Source organism: Spermophilus citellus, assembly GCF_964194105.1.
Source record: "Spermophilus citellus genome assembly, chromosome: 7".
Taxonomy (NCBI): domain Eukaryota; kingdom Metazoa; phylum Chordata; class Mammalia; order Rodentia; family Sciuridae; genus Spermophilus; species Spermophilus citellus.
This window is the reverse complement of record NC_138188.1, coordinates 35,958,795-35,981,601: the sequence shown is the minus strand read 5'-3', so window position 1 is coordinate 35,981,601 and position 22,807 is coordinate 35,958,795. Positions and strand designations below refer to the sequence as shown.

Genomic DNA, 22,807 nt, shown 5'->3' with positions numbered 1-22,807 from the left:
CACGATATATTTTTCCTTTCGAACTTTTAGAATCTTTATGCTATAGATATTTATTTTATAAATAGCATATATGTTTTTAAATCCATTTTGATCATCTTTACCTGTTAATTGAAACATTTACATTTAATGAAATTGCTAAGATACTTAGGGTTAAAAGTCAGCCATTTTACTATGCAGTTTTATCCTACCTGTGTCCCTTTCTCCATTATTTTCCTTCCAGTTCTAATGAAATTTAAAAATAGTTCCCTTGCTACTTTGGAAAATATATACCATTTTACCATTCTTCTGTTGATGACATGAGCTTATAACTGGTATATGAGACTTATCCGGCTCTACCACTGAGCTGCATTCCCCAACTCTTGTCTCTACATAAGCTCTCATCTGTTATCACTTTTTTCTTAGGTCCAAATGCATCCTTCCACATTTCCATCAGTTGGCCTGCACTGGATTAATTCTCTCAATTTTAGTTTCCCTGGTAATTGTTGTGCTGGGTATAGAAGTTGAGGTTGGTAGTTTAGTATTTCAGCACTTCTTGAAGGTATGTTCCCACTATCTTCTTACTTCTGTCATTTCTATTAAAAAGTTTGAGTGTGCTTTTTTTTTTTCTACTAGCCATTTAATTTTTCCTCTTTGTCTTTGGTTTTTAGCAGTTTTGCCATGAGATGCCCAGGAATAGTTTTCTCTGTATTCTTCCTGCTTGGTGTTTGCAGAGCTTCTTGAGTCTATAGCTTGTTGCTTTTAATCATTCCGAACCATTCTGTAAATCCCAAGGCATCTCTTCAAATGTTATGCATCATATCTTCATATCTCTTCTTTTGCAATTCTAACATTTGACCTTTAATAATGAAATCTGTATTTATTACTCCTCTATAATTTTTTTCTTATAGATATTTTCTTATCTATTTTCTGTCTTACTACATTTCTAAGTTTTTAATTTCACTATTATACTTTTAAATTCTCATTAGTACTTTCTAATATTGTTGTCTTTAAAAAATGTTTTTCCCGTTCCCTGCTGAATTCTTATTTCTTACCTGTTGCTCTTTGGGATCTTAATCCATAACATAGGAGTTTTTCTAGTGTTCCCCCAGCCTTGGCATTCCATTTTGGGATCCCAATTTGTGTTTCCCTAGTCCTTTAAAGCTGTTAAAAGTGCTCCTTTAGATACTTGACCCCCTGGAGTTCCTGGAATCAGTAAACAATCCCAGGCCTAAGTGTTTCCAAATGCCTGGTCTACCTCTCTGAATTTCCACCTTCTCTCACTTCTTGGCTTAGAAATTAATCACCACTTTTTAGCTTTCCAATACCTTCAAGTTGTCAGCATTGCCTCTTCATCTTCATTTTTACCCCCACTAATTTTTCACTCACTTTAGTATGGCCTCATTTCATTGAGACTCGTTTTGTTCATTTTCTTAGCAACATCCCATGTTGCCAAATCTACTGGGAACCTTCCAGTTCTCAAGCTTCTCATCCTCTCCGAAGCAATTTGACAGCTAACTATTCTTGTTTTATGGTACCTTCTTACCTTGCCTTCTACATCTTAGGATTTTCTACCATCTAAAAACATTCTTCAATCTGTTTTACTTTTTCCTTTATCCAAATTCTAGTTTTTCTTTGTGAACTTCCTGTAAAGAATTTCATATAAATGCATAAATACGGTCATAAAACTTTGTTTTTAAAAAATGAAATTATTTTTTTCCTTGAATGTTATGTGGTTATTGCTCCCCCCACCCCACAACCTCACTGCTCATCCCCACTAGGTAATCATGGTAGCCATTTATAACTTTCCCTATTTCCATGCTTGTAAAATCACACACAGAAAAAATAGTAAGATTTTCATACATGTATTATAAAAGGATTTTTAAAAATAAAACGGGACTATATCATATCCAACTTGCTTTTATTTCATTAAAAAATATCTCATGAAAACCTCTGTGATTCATTGTGACAACTGATTTGTAGTTCATGGTGCGTAACGATTTCATCCTATCATTGGTCTGCAGTTGGGCATTCACAGTTGCCCACTTGAAGTTTTTCTCTTCACAATGACAATGCTGCAATAAACATCCTTGTGTATATATATTCTTACATACTAATATCAATGGCTTTATTCTTAAGGGATAGGGTCCCAAAAGGGTGTATAAAATGTTTTAAAAAACCTCATAGTGGGCATATTTTAAAATCTTTTTTTCCCCCTGCAGTGCTGGGGGTTGAACTCAGAGCTTTGCAAATGCTAGGAAAGCTCTCTACTACTGAGCTACATCCCTGGTTGCCTCCATTTAAAAAGCTTTATTGGAGTTCAACAGTTTTATAAAATATAACGTACATTTCAGAAAGGTAAAAGTTCTATGGGTATGTAGCCTAACTTTTACAAGTAATCTTTGTAGCCAGCATCCAGAACAAAAATAGGACATTACCATTGCTGAATTTCCTTTTGTGCCACCTTCTAAGTCCCCTGTAATGTGGGAATTATTTGGACTTCTGAGACTATTTTTGAATCTTATATAAATGAAAGTTTTAATTTAATAAATATCAGATGTCTATCCTAAGAACTTATTATACTTATTTTCACCACAAACTCTGCAGGGGGTACCCTCTTTCTTCCACACAGACAGTAATATGTCATTTCTCTTTTTCTTTTTTGCTGATTTCATTGTTAAAGTACCTCATTCAACAGCTAAAAACATCAAAACAAGTAAAGGCCTCAATCTTAAGATAAGGAAACTGAGGCACAGGAGCTTACCATCCTCAGAAACCCACATTTTAAAATTAAATTCTTATGTGATACTGTTTGAATTTTCCTTAACAGGTTACCACACAGAGAATATTAATTAACTGCATCATTATGAACCAACTGCTTTAAGCTAAAGAGACAACCTGTCTGCATAAGTTCAACATATTCCAAGACTTATAATTTTTTTAAATTTATTTTTTAGTTATAGATGGATACAATATCTTTATCTTATTTTTCGGTGGTGCTAAGGATCAAACCCAGTGCCCCATGCATGCTAGGTGAGCACTCTATTTCTAAGTCACAATCCCAGCCCAACTTTTCCATTTTTTTTTTTTTTTTAGGTATTGCAAGGCAAGACAAGGTGAGAACTTTATTTTATTTTACTTGGTACCAGGGATTGAACTAAGGAATGCTTAACCACTGAACCACATCCCTAACCCTTTTCATTTTTTTTTTAATTAGCTACACTTGACATTACAATGATCTTGGCAATTCACACATTTGATTCAGTTGGGGTACAAATCATTTTTCTGATTGTACAGACTGCAGAATCACATTGGTCATACAGTCAACTATATACGTACAGCAATCACAATGTCTATTCTATTCTGCTGCCCTTCCTATCCCCCCTTCCCCTCCCAACTTTTTTAAAAACACAAATCAAACAACAAGAATTTAATTTTACAGTGTTTATTGTAATACAGTGACTATTGTAAAACATTGGTGATTTTGGTCCATATCTTATCTTCTATTCAGTTTTAAAACAGTTTGCATTATTTACAAAAAAAAATCATAATTTTTATGACTGCACATAATTAGTTTTTTTCCTGACTCTTGAAATACTATGGTTTCAAGTAACTAAAAAATATAAACATTGCAGACTAAATGTACTGATAAGTACATATTGAACACATTTAATTACCACAGTAATTAAAAAGTCCTTATCATTATGTCTTAAAATAAAAATTCATTAATATGAAGTCATTCGAGCATCTCTGGGATTTCTCTGTTATCCACAATGAGCGTGTGAATAATCCCTTCTTTCCGTTTCCCGCTACTGACGGCCTTTATGTAGCAGTTGTGGCTCCCAACGCTGAAGTGTGTTTCAGTCCCGTCATCTACAAACTCACCCTAGGACAACAAAAGAAGGATCAGTGTGCCAGAAATATTTCTCTTTGTCTACAGTATCAACAGCATCTAAAAGTACTGGTGGGACAATAAGGTATTAGTCAAGCGTTAAGCTGTAGAAATTTAAAGTCTAATGCTTGTATTTAGATGCTTTTAAATTTCTGTTAAGAACTGAAAGTTTCTTTCAAACGACCTGTAGCCAATCCTTACAAATCTTCAGTTTTGAAGGAAAAAAATGTATACGTATAACAGCTTTCAAAAATAAAAATGATTAACATAATAATAAACCCTTCCTACTTACTTATTGTTACCATCTGGCTACAAAGTGTCACCAAAAGCTCATGTGACACAATGCAAAAATTTTCAGAGGTCAAATGATTAATTAAGGGAGGTGTAATCCAATCAGTGGGTTAATCAACTCATATTAACAGATAAAGATTAGTCAGCGGTGACTGAAGGCAGGGGGGTGGGGCTGGAGGAGGTGGGTCATGGGGGGGGGTGCCTTTGGGTTTATATTCTGTCCCTGGTGAGCAGAGCTCTGCTTCCTGGTGCCATGTGCTGAGCTGTTCTCCTCTGCCCTATCCTTCAGCCTTGATCTTCTGCTCACCTCAGGTCCAGAGCTAAGGAGCTGTCCTTCTGTGGATGGGGACCTGAAACTAGAAGCCTCAAGTAAACTTGTTCTCTACATTATTCCTGTCAGATCACAGTGATGAAAAAGTTGATTATAATACTTACGATATTTTCCAGGAACAGTTAATATGCATTATAAAAATCTTGCTTTTAGAAAAGTATCATCTGCTTTGGGTGCATGTAGTAGAACCTTTCCACTCTAAGTATGATCTGGGGGCCAGGAGCACTGGTGGAAGCCAGGGAAATGCTAGTATTTGCATTTTAACAAGATCCCAGGTGACATCTACGCATGGGAACTGAGAAGCAGTGGTATCAAGCATTACTTTACATGGATAAACACAGAGGACAGCAGTCTTGGGGGAAGAACTTTTTAACAGGAGGACTCTTTAGGAGAGGAGCTGGACCAGGAGAGGTGGGATGGGAGGGACGGTGAGGTCGGTGTTGGGTCAGAACACAAGTTGTTTCCAAACTCTCACTGCCCTAGGAGCTGTCTGGGAAAGATTTTCAGAGTTTGGAGGGAGGGGCACCTAGCTATTGTTTTTTACCAAGAAGACTTTGGTTAATTATGAAATCTCCAGAATCGAGGCATAGCCCATGGTGACTTACCGCCGTCTCCATCTTTTTACCATTGCACCACACATCCATGGTGTCTTTTTCTGTGAAAGTGACATAAAGTTGGAAGGTTATGATTCTATAATATAAAGATAAACATAACCTTACAAATTTATTATTTTAGGAAAAGTTTGATACAGTGGGTTTCTAAAGTTCCATTAACATTCTCAAATGCAACACTTTTTCGTGGCTTTGAAACGCCCCTGAAATTTGAGAAACTATTTTTGTTCATAGATAAAACATCTTTCAATAGAAAGTCATGACACCAATACAAATTGATGAAGTTTTGTTAAACAAAATAAATACTGAAGGACAATCATTGAGGGAGGGTTGCATATGAGTGAATGCGAGGGGCCTGTCTGCACGGAACGTCCCTTGTCCTCGAGCCTGACAATCCCTCTTGCTTCACACTGACCCAACTAGACGAGAGCACAGAGACCACCATGCAGGATAGTCAGCAGTCAGGTTTGGAAATTCAATCTTTAGTTTCTTACCAGATAGCACAGTAATCTATATTCTTATTCATAACGATTTCACTTTGGGAAAAACTATTGGATCATAAGGAAAAACCAGGTATGAGAGCTGGGCACGGTGGTGCACACCTGTAAGCTCAGCAGCTTGGGAGGCTGCAAGTTCAAAGCCAGCCTCAGCAATTTAGTGAGGCCCTAAGCAACTCAGTGAGACCCTGTCTCTAAATAAAATATGAAAAAAGGGCTTTGGATGTGGCTCAGTGGTTAAGTACCTCTGGGTTCAATCCCCAGTACCAAAAAACAAAAAACAAACAAACAAACAAAAAAACCCCAAAAAACAAACAAACAAAAAAATAGGTCTAGGGGGTGCAACAAGATGCCACCACAGCACACTGACACATCAGCTGACTGCCATTGCTTTCCTCAGGGTAGGGGAGTCCCCAAAGCAACCTGCGAGTGTTCGAGTGTTCATGTCTTGAGAAGTGGCAGGAGAGAAGGCTGCACTCAGCAAGTGCCACAAAAGGGGAGAGAAGCATGCAGGAATCAAGTGGCGGTCAGAACCTGTCTGGGGTCAAGTCTAAAGCCAGTCAAGGTGTGAGTGTGGCAGGGTGCCTGTGGCAGGAGCACCATCTGAAGGGGCTTGTTTTCTCCTCACACAGTGAGCTGGGTGCCTCGCTTAGAAAGGAGAAAGGCTTTTGAGATGGGCTAGATGGAAAAGCAGAAGGCACCAGGAGACATGGGCAGGGGTCACCCAAAAGGCTGTCTGAGTGGGAAGCATCTGGTCACAGCTGCAGAGAGACTTAGTGTGTCCAAACACATGGCAGAGCACACAGTTGTAAGGAAGCCACAGTGGTGGGGACACTGGTATTCAGTGTGCCTGACGAACACAGGGTGCACACAGGTTTTCTGTAATGGCTTACTGGCACGCCTCTGAGGAACACTGCTAATCCTGAAGCCCATGAAGAAAGTGGAGTAAATTTGACACCATAAAAGTAAAACAACAAACATTTGCATGACTGAAAAAACCATGGATACACATATGGGAGGCCATCCTCGCACGTGATTTGAGTTACTTCCCTGGCTGGGCGAGAGGCGCTTAGACACATCCTTGTGTCCAGAGCTTTCCCCAGGTCCGAGGGCTTGTCCATGTGGAGGCATGTCTGCCCATACCCCTGAAGACCCAATCATTGCACCTGACCTTGGACACTGCCCCCTTAATATTCACTGGATGGGATTTTCCCCAGAATTTTTTGTTCCCCAATAAAAGCCCACTCCCTGGCGTGTTCTCTTTCTCTCGATAGCCTCTTCAGTAAACCTCGCTACCACATTAGGTGGCTGGAGGCTGGAGCTAGGAGAAGCCATCCTGGAGCTGGTTTAAAGGTAATTAGAGTCTTGTCTCTTTAATTCAAACTCCCTTTTGGATTAGCCACTTAGACGAACCTTCATTTATGAAGCCTGTGCTGGCCGAGGGCTAAATACACATAAGCAAAGTCATACAATAAATGAACAATAAATTAATAAATGAAAAACTGGAGAAAATACTTGAAATAGCCAGGCATGGTAGCTCACACCTGTGATTCCAGCAGCTCGGGAGGCTAAGGCAGGAGGATCGCAAGTTCAAAGCCAGCCTCAGCAACTAAGTGAGGGCTTGAGCAACTTTAGTAGGATCCTGTGTCAAAATAAAAAATTGTAGCTGGGGATCCAAGTCAGTGGTTAAGCTCCCCTGGGTCCAATCTCTGGTCAAAACCACCACCACCACCAACAACAACAACAACAACAAAAACCCTGAAAACCTTGAAACAGCACAAAAAGGTTAATCTCACTAATATAAAGATTCCTAGAAATAAAGGAGAAAATGACTAACAACTCAAAAGCAAAGGATGTGAACAGGAACAATCAGAAAAGTAACATAAAAGTAACAACATATGAAAGAGGCTTAAACTCAACTACTTTTAAAATGGCAAAGAAAAACAACACAAAAATACAATTTTTTCTCTTAACAGAGTGTTAAAAAAATCCAGGTTTGGCAATGTGCTGTGCTGGAGAACTCAAGGGAAAATTAGTACCACAGGGGGTTGCTAGGTAAAAATCTATGAGGGTAAAAAATACAATTATTCTCTGACTCAGAAAGCCTATTTCCCACTTCCAGAAATTTGTACTAAAATAAGATGTGCACTGTGTTCCTAGATGCATGTTTCTAAGAGCAACAGATTAGAAACAGCCAAGTGTCCATCAGTTGGGAATGAATTAAACAACTATTTACTACTGAAATGTACTCTTCAGCTATAAAATACCAAGTTCTTCATGTATTAATACAAAAAGATCTTCAACATGTACTAAGTAAATAAAGTGAGACATTTCATGTAATAAGGAGGTAATAAAATATGTGTATTTGTTTGAATCTGAATAAAGAAACACTAAAAGGCAACACTTTTAAAAATGGCTATCTTTGGGAAGCTGAAGCAAGAGGATCACCTGAGCCCAGGAAAAGGCCTAGGTGACATAGGAGAATGCTAACCAATACTATCTTCTGTCCCCTTAGATGCTCCACATTTTTGAGGTGGTGAAAATGAATGTGCTTGATCTTTGAGGTCAGACCCCAGTTCCCTGTTTACTAGCAGTACCTGTGACAAGTCACTACCACTGGGAGCCTTGATCTCCCTGTGCATAAACGAGGATGATACCATCTCTCTTACACAGGAATAATAAGGGATAGAATCATTTATGTAAAGTGCCTAGCATAGTATTTGGCATGAAATATGGCCTCTGTAAAACAGAATATTTTTATAATTAAATTTTTTTCCAGCTTTACTCTAACTTCTTAATATAAAATTTGGAAACTTATATGATATTGTTATTTGAAACTTGTCACATTATATAGCTACATATATATAACTCCAACCCTAAGTAAGCTTGTTTTTTGTCTAAGTAACAAAAACAACTACGAATGATATTTTTAAAGAATTCACTATGTGAGAAACATGCTAAGTATTTTATGTACACTAACTCAAGTAAACGTCACCCACACAACTCTGTGAGGGAGATACTATATCTCCATTTTACAGATGAGGAAACCAAGGCTTAGAGGGTACTTTTTCCCACCACACAGCTCAGATCCTGAAGCCTGAATTCTTCATCACTGATCTGTAAAATGTAGGCCTTAGAATAGTTTGCAGTTTGGTGGAACTTAGAAGAAGAAACCCTACAGTATGAATACTCTAGGCAATTTTGCTTTCACCTCAAATTAACCCAGGCCTTCTCTTCTTACCAGGTCCCTTTTAGCCAGGCCAGATTGACAAGTTTGGATTGAACTCTCTCCCTTCCAAGATCATCATAAGGGGTTACAAACAGATAAAAAGAAGTAAAGACAGACAAAGAGTATATGGAGAAAAGGATTCTTAAAGGCCTGAGAGAATTCCCAAGTGGGTGAACAGTCCCCTGGGAATTTAAGAGACCAGCTAAGCTAAGTACAGTACCGGACATCTTCATTTCCACTATGAAATGTTAAATATCACTTGAGTACAATGTTGGCATGGTAGCCTCAAATCATTTTAAAGGTTTGGTTTCATTGTCTGAAAAAGCCCCATGTGTTCAAATATGTTGATAATAAATCCAATCCTTTCAAAACTAAAGTTCCCAGCAATAAGCAATGAGATACAATGGTTCTAAAACTTGATTGAGGTTTGAGTCACTACATTCCTTAACCATATTACTGCAACATTTGGAAAGATAATGGATGAGCTCCTAAAAACTCCAGAAAAAAGAATAATGAGATCAGACTGGCATAAAATTTCTCATTTAAAATAATAAGAATAGAAAATACTGGCACAAATCTTTCATAAGTTCTGAAATACAATGATTTTGAAGTTAAAACTCTGTACTTGGCAAAAACAGTAATTTAGCCTGAGGGTCAACTAATGTTTATCTCCTAGATGATACCCTGGGTCAGGAAATTACCATTAAGTAAAGATGAAACTGGGTCAAGTGGGGTGGCACACACCTGTAATTCCAGCTGTTTGGGAGGCTGAGGCAGGAGGATGACAAGTTCGAGGCCAGCCTGGGCAACTTGGTAAGACTCTGTCTCATAAAAAAAGGTGGACAGGCTGGGATATAGCTCAGTGGTGCAGCACCCCTGGGTTTAATCCCCAGTATCCCCCACCCACACACACCCAAGAAAGAAAGATGAAACCAGAAGTTGTGGAGTTCAATAATGGGAGAATTAAAGGTCCGTGAAAGAAAGCTCAGATGGCCACTCTGCAGCAGACCAAGAGCTACCTACTCTCAAACAGGAAGGCAACAGACTGCCAAGACTATTTTTGTTAAGCATGAAGAGGATTACAAATAATAAAAAATATGAACAAAAATGATAACAGACATTAGGAATATAGACAAAGAATGGACATCTACTTCCAATAAGAAAAGAGAAAGCCAATCAGGAAAGTCTATAAAACAAAAAGCTGTACAAAAATATCACGGTCCAAATACAAAGTCAACTAAAAGGCGGTAAAACAATTTTGAGTAACTGGTAGATTATATAACAGAAATCCATCTGACCTTAACACTAAAAACAACTTCCTGTGAGGGATGCTGGAGATAGGACAATAAAAGAGAGAAAGAATGTAATCACGGCCTGCTCTGTGAAAATATTTACAAAGCACAATATAAATATTATTTATTGGCTTCCAATATAGGATCAGTCTGTAAAAACACAGAAGACTTAATAATGGCTACAGAAATACAAGTATTAACTACTTTGAGAATGCAAAAGAAAAAAAGACGTGGAGAGTGAGTGGAGGAGAGGAGAAGCAGGTGGAGTTGTATGTATGTACATACAGTATTTACACTGTAAATAGAGTACATGAAGATGATATGTAAAAAATGTTTTAAAGTTTTGGTAGTAATTAATGATGATAGCATGATATATTATGTATATAAGCAAATGAGTAATGAAGTGATATCCTAATTGCATCAGTCTCTGTGTCCTTTTCTTCCCAGTGTGGAGAAAAGAAGATACAGATGTTAGGTAAGGTTAAGTAAAAACCTGGAAGTCCTGAACTTGAATTACAAGTATCAATAGGAACTTATATAGGATACTTCATACTAGGCAAAAAAAAAAAAAAAAAAAGGTTTCTACCTCATTCCTCTTTCCCTCTCTAGCACCCTCCTTGCTCCCTGCCATCTACCTATCCATCCATCCATCCATTCTACCGATGCACAAAATTTTCTTGCTTTGTCCACTAGAAACCTACAAATAATAAATGAGCATTCTTAGTGCATGATAATATTATGCTCCTGAAATATCATTTTCCACTAATAGAAACTAGGACTTGGAGAAATGATGATTCCAGGTTTGGGCAGAAAAAGTTCAAAATGAGCATGAAATATCTTGTCATACCAGATAGGAAAGAAGGCATCAAAGTTCACTGAGGGTGTATCAAAAGGACTCAGGAGTCAATCTAAAGACTAATCTTTATTCTAGCTCTTTAGCTGAAATAAATGGGACTAATCAATATTTTGAAAGCTGGGGAATAAAGGGAAAAATAAGCAGTAATCCTGTATTTCCTATACAAAGTGTACCACTCTTTGTGTAACCAATGAGTAGATACAATATTTAAGATAGAAATGTTTAAGGTAAGAAAAAAGAACAAGAGAATCAGAATATCAGTGTTTGGCAAGGATCTAGGTATTAATGGTGGTGGATGTAAAAAAGAGAAATGACAAACACCATGTGCTCCATGACATAGCAAACCATAAGTGGTCTCCTAGAAAAAAAAGTCAAACCTAAATTTGACCAATTCTTTAGAGGCAACTGTCATTTTTACAGGAAATGTAGAAGACAGACATGTTACGGGTATGCAATCAGCAAGATCCAGTCATAGGAAACTCCTCTAGACAAATCAACCCAGTTACTTCAATAAACAAGCTATATAGGCAGTAATTTTGGGTTTCTTTTCTTTTATTTATTTTTTAACTCTGTGTGCTTAGTACTTGATAAATATTTTTTAGTTTAAAAATACCTTAGCTTAAGGTATTTGGTAGCATCTGACTAAACTGTGGATAAGCTCTTTTCATTTAGGCATCCTCAGTGTCTGGTACACTAACAGGCATTTAACAAATACTACCTAAACACATGAATTGGTGAATTTATAAGATGATCCAAACAGTCTTAACTCAGCAATGTGAAATACTAGGAGTAACCAGAAGAGAGAAAGTAACTTTTTTAAAAAAATCTACCTTAGCTACATTTTGACAACTTTGATCTAATGCAGTCCTATACTTATTGTTACCTACAGAAAACTGTCTTATTAATTAATCTCAAATTTCTAATTGCTTTTAAGACATATTTACAAAGAAAAATACTAAATAATAACAAATGTGTGTGTGTGTGTATATATATACATATTTTTTTTTTTAACTTTTTGGTATTAGGGATTGAAACTAGGGGTACTTTACCACTGAGCTAAATCCCTGGCACTTTTCTTTCTTTCTTTCTTTTTTTTTTTAATTTCACTGAACTGCCATGACAGTTCTAAAACTTGAGACCCTCGGACTCCTGAATAGCTGGATTACATGCCTATGTTCCCACACCTGGGGAACCCAGGGCCTGAGCATACTAGGCAAGTGCTCTTCCATTGAGCAACACCCCCAAACCTAATATTACTTTTTAAAAACCTAAGTTTATAACCCTCAAATCCATTCCCATCAATATCTGGCTATATACAAAACAGTGGATTAAGTGAATTTTCATACACACAGGGCACATTAGACATTCTCTCTCTTATTTGAAGCTCCCACAAAGGTCTGTATAGTTTAGAGGAATTAATTAAACAGTCATCATAAAAACTGAATAAATTCTGCAGAAATGGCACTAACTTACCTAAAACAACTCTCAAGTCCTCACCATCCAAGCGTAATACCCATGTATTGGTAGTTTTTGATCTGTTCTCCATGTACTTCTTGAGACTTTTCCCATTAATTTCCAGAGTATATTCATAAGCAAAACCACTGATAGCATCTATATTTATGGTTGCTTTTGTCTTGGCAGCTCCAACACAGAAGGTTTCTTTGCCCACTAATTTGAACATCCATTCTTTTCTTATCTCTTCCTAGGTTTAAAAATATATGTATATATATATAAATATTTAAAAGATAAAAATGGAAGAAAATTAATATCTAATTTTAGAAATAATGTGAGACTTCAAAGTTTCCAAATGGCAATGTTATTTAGATATTTTTTAAACTCATAATGCCAAGGTTTTAGAAAATAAGGCATTAAGTTTAAATATTAGATTTATATTGGAAGAATTGGTATATTTATTATTATTTGCTTTGTAGAGCAAAATGATATAGGCCCAGAACATAAAGAAAACCACTGTAAGAAAAAAGCCCTGACTTCACATGATAAAATCAAGTTTCTCTGTGACCATATTTTATAAAGTAACATTTTTTCCTACCTTCCCATCTACATACACCACCCGTTTGCCAGATGTAGTTCCATGTTCAAATTCAATCTTGTGGACTCCATCACTTAAAGCAACCTCCCAGACTGCTACGAGATCTGTCATTTTTTCCAGGCTATAAAGAGGGCTAAAGGGATAAAACAAAACTATTATAATGGGTCAAAATCAGTAACAGAATAATTAATCCTTCCAAGATGAAAATATCAGACTCTTGAAACTCCTAAAATTATAAACACTGAAGTGATATTTCCTAAGAAATCCTACTTACAGAACATGTAACTACTTTCTCCTTCTTATTTACTCTTCCCTTAAGAGACGACTACTATGTATGGGTATATAGTCCGATAATTCCAAAGTCACCTTAATACTAATAGGATTAAGAATCTGTTTATCCTGCATAGTGTTCTAGACCGGAATATACATGGAAAGTTCAGTAAAAAGTCTCTCTTCCTTACCAATTAACAAAACTCAATATGTAATTATTTTTTGTTTTTCAGATCTGATCACTGTAAAACAAAAACTCTCCTAACTTTTCATACTTAAAATAATGATTAAGAATTCATCTTATCAAAAAAGATTCTAATTTACTAATTTATTATACCAAGACTGAGGGGGGAAAATAGTCATGGAAGAAATATCCTATTATTGCAATAAAAATAATACAAAAAAATGCTAGGAAAACAGCAATTCTTAGCATTATTGTAGAAAATTTTTTTAAAAGAATTGTTTGCCAAAAAATTTCTGGCAAAATTTAAATAATATTTTATATTATTATTTTAACATATATGTATCATATGTGAATGGCATAATATAAAATTAACATGTTGATATTGAAATAGATTTTAGCTTTGAGAGAAACACCATTTATTACAGTAATAATGATCATAACTAACAGTGGCATTAAGTGCTTACTGTGTGCCAGCTGTTCTGAACTTTACATATATTAACTTATAGTACTCTTCACGAGATGGGCACGACTAGTACCCTTATTTTACAGATAAGTCTCATTAAGGGCTTGCCTGAGGTCACAATGACATCAACTGGCAGAAATGGGGGTTTTGTTTGTTTTGAGACAGGGTCTCACTATGTTGCCTAGGCTGGTCTTGAACTCTTGAGCTCAAGTGACCCTCCAAACTCAGCCTTCCAAGTAGCTGGGACCATAGGAGTGTGTATCACTCCATGCCTGGCTTAAATGGCAAAAACTTTGGAGTTAAACCTAAGACTCTGGCTGTTTCTTCCCATCTTTTTTCTTGTTCATTGTAATCTCCTCTTTTGTATGCTTTAAATCATAGATATTAAAAGGACTTGGTATAATTTTGAAGTGGTTGCCAAGAACTCTGTGCTGAGAGGGATCTGGAGACCTCACATGAAGTTTCAGTGGGAAAGGATGACATGCTAGTGGTGGCTACCTCCACGTAGGTATTCACTCCCCTTGCTCTAAATCAGAAATCAGAACCGTGCATTCTGCAATGTCACAAAATGTGTCCTTAACAGAGTAGACTGGATAAATAACTCTTCTGAATTATCCTAGCAATTTTGAAACGTTCAAAACCTAGTCTTATTACAATGCAGGACATTACCTTTCGTCATCTTCAAAGATAGGACTGTCATCTCCAGATGCCATGGCTGGCAAAACAGTCTTTTAATCCAATTAGCAGCCAGGAAAGAAAAAAGCAGAATTGCAGCAGAGAAAGGTTGAAAGCAACAACGATGACATCTACAAAGGGCTTTTCTAACTTTGCAATCCATTTCTTAAATTGCATGCAGTTTCTGATGAAACAGTTTTTATACATACAATAGAATTGCAATCTTTTAATTTTCAGAGAAAGAAGTAAAACCGTGCAAATCAACCATTCATATATCTTTCTTTTGTGGATTTCTAATGTCTTTTCTCTTCTTTTTTTTTAATCCACAGCCCATTTTATTTCATTTCATTTTTATTTTGAGACAGGGTCTCACCAAATTGCTCAGGCCTTGCTAAGTTGTTGAGTTGAACTTGCAATTCTCCCGCTTCAGCCTCTGAGCCACTGAGATTAAACGCATGCCACCATGCTCAGCTCCTATCATTTCTTAAAAGTATAATTTCTCAACACTAGAAAATAAATTCTAGTTTATTTCAAGTATTATAGAATATCAGGGCTACAAGAGCCCTAAAAGATCCTCTAGGTCCCATGCTTCTTAAACTGAAGCACAAGAAGCCCCAAGGGTTTGAGGCCATGGATCAGGGATTATATAAAACTCCAAGGTAAACAGGATGCTTCTGCAGTGTTACAGGGTGGTAACCAACTTATAATGCAATCTGTACAGTGCATTTTAGAGGGTAAAAATATAAGTTTTAAAAAATGCTACTTCCAAATGAGAAATTTGTAGGAAGTAGTCGGGATATGGTGGTTTGCATTCTAAGAATGAACTTAATTTGCCCACTAACTTAATTTCATTTAGATTACTAGTGCCAATAATGAATCCACAAAACTAACATGACTCCCTCAGGTCACTATCAGGGTTTAAATCAGAACTACAGCCCAGTACTGTGTAATCAAGAAATGAGTAACTAGACTGCAGTGCTAATTAAATTTTACTAAAACCAAAAGCACACACATACTCACATGCACAGGAAACCCTCCACATTAGAAGATTTGGAATTAAGAGTTGCACTCCTGCTGAACTATCATAAATTCAACTACTTTTTGATTCCAACATCTACCCTGGCTTTAGTCTTCTCCTTAATAAGTGCCTAAGAGCATGCTGTCATTGCTAAAAATGAGACAATGCAAATCCTTTCAGGCTGGGAACATCCAGATGCCACATTGTTGAAAAAAATGTTAAGAGATTGACACCATTAAAAAAATTCCAATGGGCAACTGGCAAAGAAAAGCTAAGAATCAAGCAAGCAGAGATTTGTACTTAAAATAAGTCCATTTTTTATTTATTTAAATACTGCAAGTTTGTGATTTTTTTAGTCTTTGTGGGGTGTGTGTGTGTGTGTGTGTGTGTGTGTGTGCAGCAGATTGAACCCAGGCCCTTGAAAGAATTTTTCTAGTCTCAAGAAGCCCAAGGATATATTCTATGAAACGGAGGGTATCCTGCAACTACTGCAACTATAAAAACAAAAAGAATAAAAAGCAACAGAATAAGCCAAATAGCATAATATAAACCTCGAATAAGCATCCTCTGTAAATCAGAGAGGATTTAAGAATGTTATTCAAATTTAGCTCTAAAACTTTTAGAGATTCTAGAAAGTTCAGTAGCATGACATTCAAACCTGAAGAAATCGCCCTGTTTCCTATTACAAGAAATTTAAAATATTACTAAGTCACACAAAAATAAACAGGAACTCTCTTAATTATACTACCTTTATTTTTCATATAGAAGTATAAATGACAACAGCAAATTAAAAATCAAGAACACATTTTCTTTTTAAAAATTTTCTCAAAACTACTAGTATTCATTCATCCATTCAGCAGTTATTCATGCACTACCTAAAAGGTACCAAGTTTTCTTTCTCCAGGAATTGATGGTGTACATTGTAATTAAAAAGTATATATAGTGGTCAGAGTAAGTGCTGAAGCAATTATCTAGCAAATTTGAAGCAATACAATACATATAACAGTGAATATCAAAATTGATGTTTCTTCTTTCTTTTTTTTTTTTTTTGATATAGAGATTGAACCCAGGGGTGCTTAATCACTGAGCCACATTCCCAGCCCTTTTTATATTTTATTTAGCGACAGCATCTTATTAAGTTTCTTAGTGCCTTGCTAAGTTGCTGAGCCTGGTTTTAAATTTGTGATCCTCCTGCCTCAGCCTCTGGAGCCTCTGGGATTACAGGCACCTGCCACCATGACTAGCTTGATGTTTCTTCTTAAACACAAAGTCACAAATCAATATAAAATTATATTATTATGTGCTTGTTTTTCTGTAGACATGATTAAGAAAAAGACTGCATTAATGCAAAGTTAGTAGTATTTCAATTTTTTGGTTCATGTTATCCATTTGTTTAAACAAATGATGAAATTGTCTTTTTAAAAATAATAATAACTAGCTGGGTGTGGTAGCGAATCCCTGTGATCCCAGCGGCTCAGGAGACTGAGGCAGGAGGGCTGCAAGTTCAAAGCCAGCCTCAGCAATTTAGTGAGGCCCTAAGAAACTTAGCATGAACTTGTCTCAAAATAAAAAAATTAAAAGAGCTGGGGAATGTGACTCAGTGGTTAAGCACCCCCGAGTTCAATCCCTGGTACTGGTACCTAATAATAACAACAACAACTATAAAACTTTTAAATAATTATTTCTGGCATACAAAAGGCTGCAAATTTTGTTCCATTTCAAAGGCAGAGGTTAAATGAAAACAACTGCTTTATATGCAAGGATTAATGTGAACACTCTCTTATAATAGCCCCAACCAAAATATGAAGAGTCATACAATTTTCAGCATTGGAAACAAAAACAGAAACAATAAGATCACCTGGTCCAGCTTCTTTTTGTCATTATGGGGAAATCAAGGCAACAAGTTACCCTTCTAAATGCCACCTCCACTGCTGGACCTATGCTTTTATTATCTATGCAACTTTCTAACAATGCTGTGGAAGGCTCCAATGATGCACCAAGAATAAAGAAAAATGTCCACATGACTCCATCTTAAAAAAGAGATCCCCATAACAAATCTCATTAATGTGTAAGAAAAATGTCCAAAATTAACTCTGTTTCCTGATTTTGGGTTTCTCTCTTTTCCCAGAAATTTCACTAGTCTTGTGACCTCAGTTACCTTATATATTTCATATCTATCTCAGTACTTAAAAAAAAAAGTTTTTTGACTTCCTCCTCTGCTAAGAAGTTGGGACACATATGTAGAAAATACTCTCTTCTTTTGGTTGTGCTGGGGACTGAACCTAAGGCCTGGCACACAAGGCTCTACCACTGGGCAACATCCCCAGCCCTTTTTATTTTGAGATAAGGTCTCACCAAATTGTCCAGGATGGCTTCACACTCGAGATCACCCTGCCTCAGATTTACATATACCACCATACCCAGTAGAATATACTCTTCTTCTTCTTCTTCTTCTTCTTTTTTGGTACTATGGATTAAACTCAGGGCGCTCAACCACTGAGCCACACCCCCAGTCCTTTTAATTTTTTACTTTGAAACAAAGTCTTTCTAAGTGCTAAGAGCCTTACTAAGTTCTGAGGTTGGCCTGGAACTTGTGATCCTCCTGCCTCAGCCTCCCAAGTAGTTGAGATTATAGGTGTGCCCCACCATGCCTAGCAGAATACACTCTGAATAGTTATAAATTCAACTGATTAACACACTGTCAGGTTTTCTTAACTTTTTTTATATCAGAGAAAATAATTAAAAATCCCTAGTCAGTTCACCTCATGCATATAAAAGTATACCCATCTGTGAGTCTTTCAGGTAAACTTAAAAGTAAAATTGAGATTTCGGCTAGAGATCTGAAAGAAAATGACTATGAAAAAGAATAATTACTCTAAAACCTCATTAGACTCTACAGCACAGAAATCAGTATATAAACAAACTTTAAAATACTCATTGCCATCTGATGATTTTCATTTTAATAATATCCCCACAATTCCCTCCATGAGTGGTGACTTCTCTGGATGGTCTATACAAACCAATATCAACCTGAACAAACATAATCCATCCATTCAACAAGTGCTCACTAAGTATCCTAAAAGCACTCCAAAGTCAAGTATATAGACATTAAAAAATTCTCTCTGGTTGTGCATGATTTGCAGCAGCTCTGCTCTATTTATTTTGCTGAGGAGAGGTGTACATTGACTGTAAAAAAGGTTTTGCTGTATCCAGCCTTCAGTGTTTCAATTCACCAAATATTTAGGCCTACTATCAAAAGACCTTGTAGTAGGTGTTATTAGAAATTTGAAGAATACATCTCTGTCCTTAAAGAATTTATTCATTTGAAATAGCATCAAGTCAACCTCATAACCTGGTGCTCTTTCAATTTTGAAACTTACTATCAAACTATAGTAACCAAAACAGTGTGGTGCTGGTGTAAGAATAGATACAGACCAATGGGACAGAATTGAGAGTTCAGAAGTAAACCCATCCATCTATGGCCAATTGAGTTTTGACAAGGGCACAAACTGTATTTAGTGGGAAAAAAACAGTCTCTTTGAAAGATGGTACAGGCTCAACTGAATTTCCATACTCAAAGAATGAGGACTCTTATCTCATACTATACACAAAGTTTATCTCAAACTAGATCAATGACCCAAATACAAAAGCTAAAACATAAAAGTCTCATAAGAAAAAGGAATAAATCTTCACAATTGTGGATTTGGCAACAGATACCAAAACACAGCAAAAAAAAAAAAATGAATTAGACATCACCAAAATTTAAGAATTTTGTGAATCAAAGGACATTAACAAGACAGTGATAACCTACAGAATGAGAGAAAAATATTTGGAAATCATGTATCTGAAAAGGGCATAATATCTCTAGTATATGAAGAACACCTACAACTCAAAAAACAAACAAATAACTTGATTTTAAAATGGGCAAAGGACTTGAACAGACTTTGATTTTTGAAGATATACAAATGGTCAAATAAACACAGATGATAAACACCATTGATCATGAGAGAAATGCAAATCAATACCCCAATAATATATAGCTTCATCCCTACTAGTATGGGTACAATTAAAAAAATAGAAAAGAATGAGTGTTGGTGAAGACGTGGAGAAATTAGAACCTGTGTAAATTGCAGTAGGAATGTAAAATAATACATCTGTCATGGAAAATTGTTCTGATGGTTCTGCAAAAACTCAGAATTACCACATCACCTAACAATTTCACTACTAGATATATACTTTAAAGTACAGAAAGCAGGCACTCAGATACTTGTATTCCAAGGTTCATTTCAGCATTTTTCCAATATCTCAAAAGATGGAAACCCAAGTGTCCAACAACATAAGAATGGAGAAACAAAATATATAAACATTCAAAGGAGTATTATTAGGCCAAAAATGAAAAAAAAGAAAAAGAAAAAAAAGGAATAAAATTCTGATATATACAACATGGATGAATCAGAAAACATGCTAAGTGAAACACGCCAGAAAAAAAGAACAAATACTGTATAAGTTCACTTATATGAAATATCTAGAGTAGACAAATTCAGAGACATAAAGTAGATCAGAGGTTACTAGAGACTGGGGAAAGGAGGAAAGGGAGTTGTTTTGTTTTGTTTTGCTTTTCTTATATCTTTGTTTATTCATTTTTATGTGGTGCTGAGGATCGAACCCAGTGCCTCACACGTGGGAGAAAAGTGCTCTGCCACTGAGCCACAATCCCACCCCAGGAGTTGTTTTTTTTTTTTTTTTTTTTTTTTTTTAACAGTGATTCTGTTTAAAGTGTTGAACAAATTTTGCAAATAGTGACCCTGGTTGCACGACACTGTGAATGTATTTAATGCCACTGAAATGTACACTTATAAGTGGTAAATTTATGTGTATAGAATCAAAACTTAAAAATAATGTAAAATACAAAAAACTGAACTTGCACATTTTAAATTGGGTGAGTTATATCTAAATCAAGTTGTTAAAAAAAAATAACAACCTGTTCTGCTGATAGGGGAATGGGATATCTGTCGTTAAGGTAAGCAGCACAGGCCAAAAAGAATGGCTCTACAGAGGAAGGATCCTGAAGGCTTTAGTTTAAAATTTGGGAGAAAGGGATTAACATACTGTCATTTTAAAGTTTTATACTTTAAATTTTCAAGATAGCAAGGATGGTGGAATGTGATAGACATCATTATCCAAAGTACATGTATGAAGACACAAAATGGTATCAACTTACTTTATATACAACCAGAGATATGAAAAATTGTGCTGTATATGTCATTTTTTAAATCAATAAAATAAAATATTTTCAAGATTATGTGATCAAACTCGGTGCAATTTTTTAAAAATTCCTCTATTTTTGCAAGGAGATTTTAAAATGAAAAAAAAAAATGGACAAACACATTCTACTTATTTATACTGATGGGGACAATGTTACTCACTTGAAACTTTCCATGTCTTCAAAGAAAGCTTTTTGAGTATCTTGTTACTTACCTACAATCACAATCTTCGAAAATCCCTTCCCATGCCTTAAACATGGTTTACATGGTTCCACTATTTACTATCTCCAGCCTGAATACTGCCTTAATTTAGGTTCAACTGTAGTGATTCATCCAAGTGGTTTAAGTCAGTTTAAAAAATTAGTAAGAGGCTCCTAATTGCTTTCTCAACAAAATTTCCAGATAAGGCCAGCAAATACAGCAGTTTGCTCTTTCAAAACAGTGTTGACACCGATTGATGTGGAGCCCTGGGCCCTCAAAGTCGAGAACTTCGTGGAGCCAGTCTAAATGCTACCTACCAGAGGACAAAAATGGGAATACTTATCTGAAGGCCATTTCGGAGGGTAGAGCATAACCCTTTATTAGGGATTCATTCTAAACAATTATGCTAAAAAAAAAAACCAGACTCAACAGTACTCTACCAGTTGCTTTTTTTTTTTTTTCAGGGAAAAACTGAAAACCACCTGTACGTGCACCATCAGGGAGGGGCTGCCTCTATTAAGTAAATCACAGTCCTGTCAAAGCCCAGGCAGCCGCTGGGGGGTGGATGCGGTGGTCACATTCCTGGTGCACAATCCTGCACAGAGCACCGCAGTCTAGTGCAACCAATAGGACGTGGGGAAACACTTGGACCCGCCGGGAAACGCGCGGGGTGCATTTTTGGGAGAAAGAGGCCAAGTTCCTGCACTTAGCGATCCGGGTCTGCCCGTGCTCACAAGGGGAGGCGGACTTACGCCCAGTGTTAACCCGGCCGGTCTCCGGAGAGCAGGGGCGCGCCTGATTTGCCGCCTTCTTTGTGCCTTTCTGTTCCTTATTTTCGGCAGGGACAAGTACTACAACCTTTGTGGTGTGCGAAGAGGCCACGAGGCCAGAGCGACGGGTCGCAGGGCCTGGCGCAGCAGGGACGCCCCCGTCCCCGTGCCCGCCGGCTCCGGGCCCTGCCGCCTAGCGGCTCAGCCCGCCGTCAGCGGCAGCCGGCACCCGGGACAGCCCGCCGCCGGCAGGAAGCCCCCGGAACTCACCCCGCGCGGGCCCCGGCCTCACAGCGCGAGGTCCCAGGGTCCGCGTAGCCGCCGCCACCCGGACTTGCGGTCGGCTCCCGCGGGCGGCCTGGCGCTGGGCCGCCGGGGACTGCGGCAGGGGCTCCGGGGCGGGGTCGCCCGGGCCGCCCACCGCGGCCGAGTCTCACCTGTGCGCTGAAGGGCTGCGGGAGGCAGCGCCGAGCACCCGGTTGGTTCCGGCTCAGCCTAAGCGGCCGCGCGGCCTTACTTTCTTCCTCAGGAACCAGGCGCTGCCGGCTTGAGGCGGGAGCTCCTCTGGCGCGATCCAAGTGCGCTGACTGTTTGTCGCGCCTCAGGTCCCCGGGGGCGCCCAGCGAGGGCCGCCACCCGCACCACAGTTCCAACCCCCTCCGCTGCCGCAGCCGGCCGTCACCCGAAGCATTCCCGAGCCCTGCACTGCGCTGCGTGCGACCGCCCGGCGACGAACGTGGGGCAGGCCAGCCGCGGGCTGGACGCTGGGACTCACTCAACCTGATGGGCCGACACTGAAGCCATGCCCCAGGTCAACCTGAACGCCGTGGCCTTCACTCCTAAAACTGCTTTATGAGCCCTGTTGCTGTTTTAATTTTAAGACCTACTGTCCTTAAAGTGGGTCGTCCCCCCCCCCCCCCCCGCCTTTCTCGTACCC

At 37.8% G+C, this 22,807-nt stretch overlaps 1 protein-coding gene across 3 annotated transcripts; it reads right to left on the bottom strand.

Annotated features, from left to right (window-relative positions):
• Window positions 1–3,439: 3,439 nt before the first annotated feature.
• On the bottom strand, window positions 3,440–22,807 carry FAIM (Fas apoptotic inhibitory molecule). 3 transcript variants are annotated; one of them, XM_081301354.1, is made up of 5 exons: window positions 22,308–22,807; window positions 13,026–13,158; window positions 12,449–12,677; window positions 5,096–5,145; window positions 3,440–3,862 (listed from the first exon to the last, which is right to left on the bottom strand). In XM_081301354.1, the coding sequence occupies exons 2-5, from the start codon at window positions 13,134–13,136 to the stop codon at window positions 3,713–3,715; spliced, it is 540 nt and encodes a 179-aa protein (XP_081157480.1). In that variant the 5' UTR covers window positions 13,137–13,158; window positions 22,308–22,807; the 3' UTR covers window positions 3,440–3,712. The 3 variants fall into 3 exon arrangements, with proteins under 3 accessions (XP_081157480.1, XP_081157482.1, XP_081157481.1); XM_081301356.1 differs by lacking the exon at window positions 22,308–22,807 and adding an exon at window positions 22,141–22,288; XM_081301355.1 differs by lacking the exon at window positions 22,308–22,807 and adding an exon at window positions 21,853–22,282.